The following is a 3,794-nucleotide window of genomic DNA, read 5'->3' on the forward strand; positions in this document are numbered from 1 at the left end:
ATTAATTTTTTTTTAAATTTAATTAATTTTTTTTTAAATTTAACTTTGTACCAATCATGTTTTAGTTCAAGCACGTGCCACTCTACCTTGAATGGGCTCCACTTGATGCACTGAAACCTCGAATTGCACAGAAAGCTGTTGAGACAGATGGGGTAAGTTTTTAAACACGTGGCCGAAGAATTGATGACAGTGAGGCCAAATAAGCCAACATTTACGCAGATATTCGAGTAAATCTAAAGCTAAAAGAGCTAGCTTTTTTCTATTTATACTTAGAATAAATTGAAATTAGCTACGTATTTGTGTAATATTGTCTGTATCCATTGTGTCATACAACTAGTTTTGTTTTGCTCATAGTCCTGATCCTAACTTTAAAAGTTGTATGACGTGATATCGGTTTTAACCAATACTTCAAACAGCAAAATAGTTCTTACATATTATAGTGTTGAGTAGAAATATTGTTCTTTCAATTCGTTCATTTAAAATAATCTCAATATTTCTAGGTTACACCAGAAGATGGCAGCACCAAGAAGAAAAGTGAAGAGAAGGCAAAGAAGGAAGGGGAGACTTTGTCATCAGATGAGGAGGAAGAGGAACCAGAGGAGAACACCACAATATTCGTGAAGAATCTTAACTTTGATACAACAAAGGAAAGCCTGCAGCAGGTGAATACTACTCGACTACTAGTACCAGCTGTATGGCACAAGTACACATGGTATGGTAATGTATATACCATTGTGACCACCCTTAGCATTTCATTCTAACATCATTGATAACGTTTATCCAGTTGGTTAATTCATTCATCAGAAATGTATCCCATCACAGGTATAATTTTACTATTCGCAGATACTGTTGTTTCAGTTTATTCTATAATGAAAGTTGCATTTGCCATTGACATTGCCACGAAATGGCTATAAGGGCGCTTGGCATTTTCATTTAATGGCAATTATACAATGCAGCTACTTCCACAGAACGAGGCACCTGTCAATAAAGGACACTCTTACAGGGTTTCAATTGAGTACCCCTTATATACGTATTTCAATGGGTATTGTTTGCAAAATTATTATACTTGTTTATTTGTTGTGTAGGGAGACCACAGACCTTTCCTTGTAGACAATAATTAACACCCTACCTGTCACAGTTCTAAGTAGATAGAAGTTGGTTTGAGGTCATATAAGTGCATGCATGTATGTAACATAGAGACCTGTCCTGTGGCAGCCCTTTAGTATTCATAGCTACCATCAGAGTTTGGGTATCTAACCTGGGGCACCTGTTCGTATAAAAGCATTGACCTCATGTAATTTCCACTATAAATCTTTCAGGCATTCTCCAAGTGCGGCGCCATCTACCAGGTTACCGTTGCGACGAAGAAAGATGCGAAAGCTCCCGGGCGTCTGCTCTCGATGGGCTACGGCTTTGTGCAGTACTATCGCACTCGCGATGCCAAGCGATCGATTAAGGAACTCCAACACTGCGCGCTAGATGGCCACAGCTTAGAACTGAAGCTGTCACAGCGAGCCACACAGTAAGTTCTAGCAGGGAGCTAACGTCGTCATTGAACATCTGTTAGGTGTCACTATAGGGTGTCTAGCAGTCGTGTCTGATTTAGGGAGGGAGCGTGCATTAGATGTAGCGATTAATTAAGGTTGCTTCACTGCTTTATTGCGAGTTACCCACTGGATGTTGCCGACGACATTTCCATATTGCAAAGGAAGGTGAACCGTGTGACTGTCGTTGCCTATTATGCATCGCCACTTATTCTGAGTCTGCTTTAATAGTGTTTGAATCCTGGGTGTTTCTTTAAACACATATACCATTGAGAAATTAAAAGTGATCACATATCTTGCTATTAGTCTAGTGGCGTTTGTCTAACTGCAGAGATCTCTCTTGTCGTGATAGGAATGACTCGGTGCATGCGCGGAAGAAGGCAGCGAAGACGAAGCAGAAGTCGGCCAAAATTCTCATCCGGAACATTCCATTTGAGGCCAAGCATTCGGAAGTTCAGCAGCTGTTTAGGCAAGTATATCATATAGTAATGACAACACACAGTGCAGTATGTTTAGTTATGCTGCAATTGCGACACTATAGCCATCGTGGCTGAGAGACTATGGTGTTTACTTCCCATCTGCAATCAAAGCGAACGTGAATGAATTCAGTGTGTGGCCAGTAAATGTAGCTGTCACTATTCTGTCACAGTAACACGTGTTTGAGGTATAGCTCGCATGTGTGTTGAGGGTGGGGTGTAGAGAAGTTCACGAAAACCATCCAGGGGCCCATTGCCATTAACAAAGTATATTAATATTTTTGTCTGCATATGAGAAACTTGTAACGTTAACATTTTTCTGTCAATAGTCAATGAGAAAAAGTTCCTAATTTTGTTTATGACAATGGGCTCCAGAACCCTAAACAGATTATTAGTCCTTAGAGAATGTGTGAGAGTGCAAGCATATGTCTATACATCCTCGATACTTCTGCTTCTAGTACATTTGGCGAGCTGAAGTTTGTGCGTCTGCCGAAAAAGATGGCGGGCACCGGCTCCCACCGAGGCTTTGGATTCGCCGAGTTCGTGACTCGGCACGATGCCAAAGTGAGCATTTAGCATTTCCTGTTTGATGTCTTCAGCGGATCTAATTAAATTTGCGTGCAATTATAACGCAATTAACATGAATTTCAATGCATTTGCTGTTCGCTGATACCCCACATTACTGCCAGAACGTATCAGTGAACTTTGCATTCTCACCACCAGAGGTCCTTACTTGTTTATTGAGTCACTACAGGTATGTCACGGTATGTTTCAGCGCGCGTTTGCCGCTCTGGCGCACAGCACTCATCTGTACGGGCGCCGCCTAGTGTTGGAATGGGCAGACACGGACGAGAGCGTTGAACAGTTGCGCAAGAAGACGGCCGATCATTTTTATGAAGGTACGAGTCTGGTGTTTGTCACGGTGTGTCGCGCACGCATCGTTCATTAGATAACCAACCTGAGTTTCCAATCAGATTTTGTCTGTTTCCAATCAGACATGGTCTGTGGACACTGCAGCAAAATCTGATGCGCATGTCTCGGGTATAGTTATGAAACAGTTACCGCGACGGAGTAACTGGTTCTGGAGGAAAATGCTACATGACAATCTTGTGTCTTGCAAAGTTTATGGTGATTTCCCAGTGCTACCTTTCTCGCAAATACGTCGAAGCTACGCAGTCAAGGATCATTATCATAGGCAGCTGCAGCAGCGTAGGCCTATACGTGAAAATTACTTAATAAAGTTATCCATGAGTGTAATGCGTGGTTATGTTAATGCAGCAGTGTGGTTTTTTTGAGGAAAATACGAAAAGGGGTAGTATGGTTGCCATTGGGGGATGTGAGACTATAGATACACATGTTGCAATTTAGGGTGGTGTTGGTTATTCAGACCTGCCAACTGTTACGTATTGCCCGTAATTTGTTACGGACGCGAGTCAAAATTACGGTAATACGGACGACCTCGAAAAATTATGGCCAGCAAGAAATCTCTGAAATTTATATTTTTTAATGCAAAAAAAAGAAATAAACACAGTGTAAAATCAACTATTATCATGTAACATGACTACTGTGTCTGTAGATTTATACTAATAGCTCTTAAAACGTAACGGTACTCACTGAAAATGGTAAATTATGCTGTGTTATGCGCTCGTCTGTCTGGTTTATGGGCGCAGCCATTTTGAATGACGTCACGGATCCAGGAATAGTAGTACCGCACTGAAGGCTATTTTGTGCTAATCATCGTGAGAGATAAATTAGTTATTATTATACTGTAATA

At 41.1% G+C, this 3,794-nt stretch overlaps 1 protein-coding gene across 1 annotated transcript in view; it reads left to right on the top strand.

Annotated features, from left to right (window-relative positions):
• Positions 1 to 3,566, top strand: part of LOC106808825 (probable RNA-binding protein 19) — a 15,505-nt gene extending 11,939 nt beyond the window's left edge. Inside the window, exons 11-16 of the mRNA XM_014811694.1 lie at positions 66 to 152; positions 501 to 662; positions 1,320 to 1,522; positions 1,897 to 2,013; positions 2,479 to 2,584; positions 2,796 to 3,566. Of these exons, the coding sequence (XP_014667180.1) occupies positions 66 to 152; positions 501 to 662; positions 1,320 to 1,522; positions 1,897 to 2,013; positions 2,479 to 2,584; positions 2,796 to 2,969 (849 nt within the window). The 3' untranslated portion in view covers positions 2,970 to 3,566. The remainder of the gene's footprint in view (positions 1 to 65; positions 153 to 500; positions 663 to 1,319; positions 1,523 to 1,896; positions 2,014 to 2,478; positions 2,585 to 2,795) is intronic.
• The last annotated feature ends 228 nt before the right edge of the window (positions 3,567 to 3,794 follow it).

This window comes from Priapulus caudatus, unplaced genomic scaffold (assembly GCF_000485595.1).
Source record: "Priapulus caudatus unplaced genomic scaffold, Priapulus_caudatus-5.0.1 Scaffold308, whole genome shotgun sequence".
Lineage (NCBI taxonomy): Eukaryota > Metazoa > Priapulida > Priapulimorpha > Priapulimorphida > Priapulidae > Priapulus > Priapulus caudatus.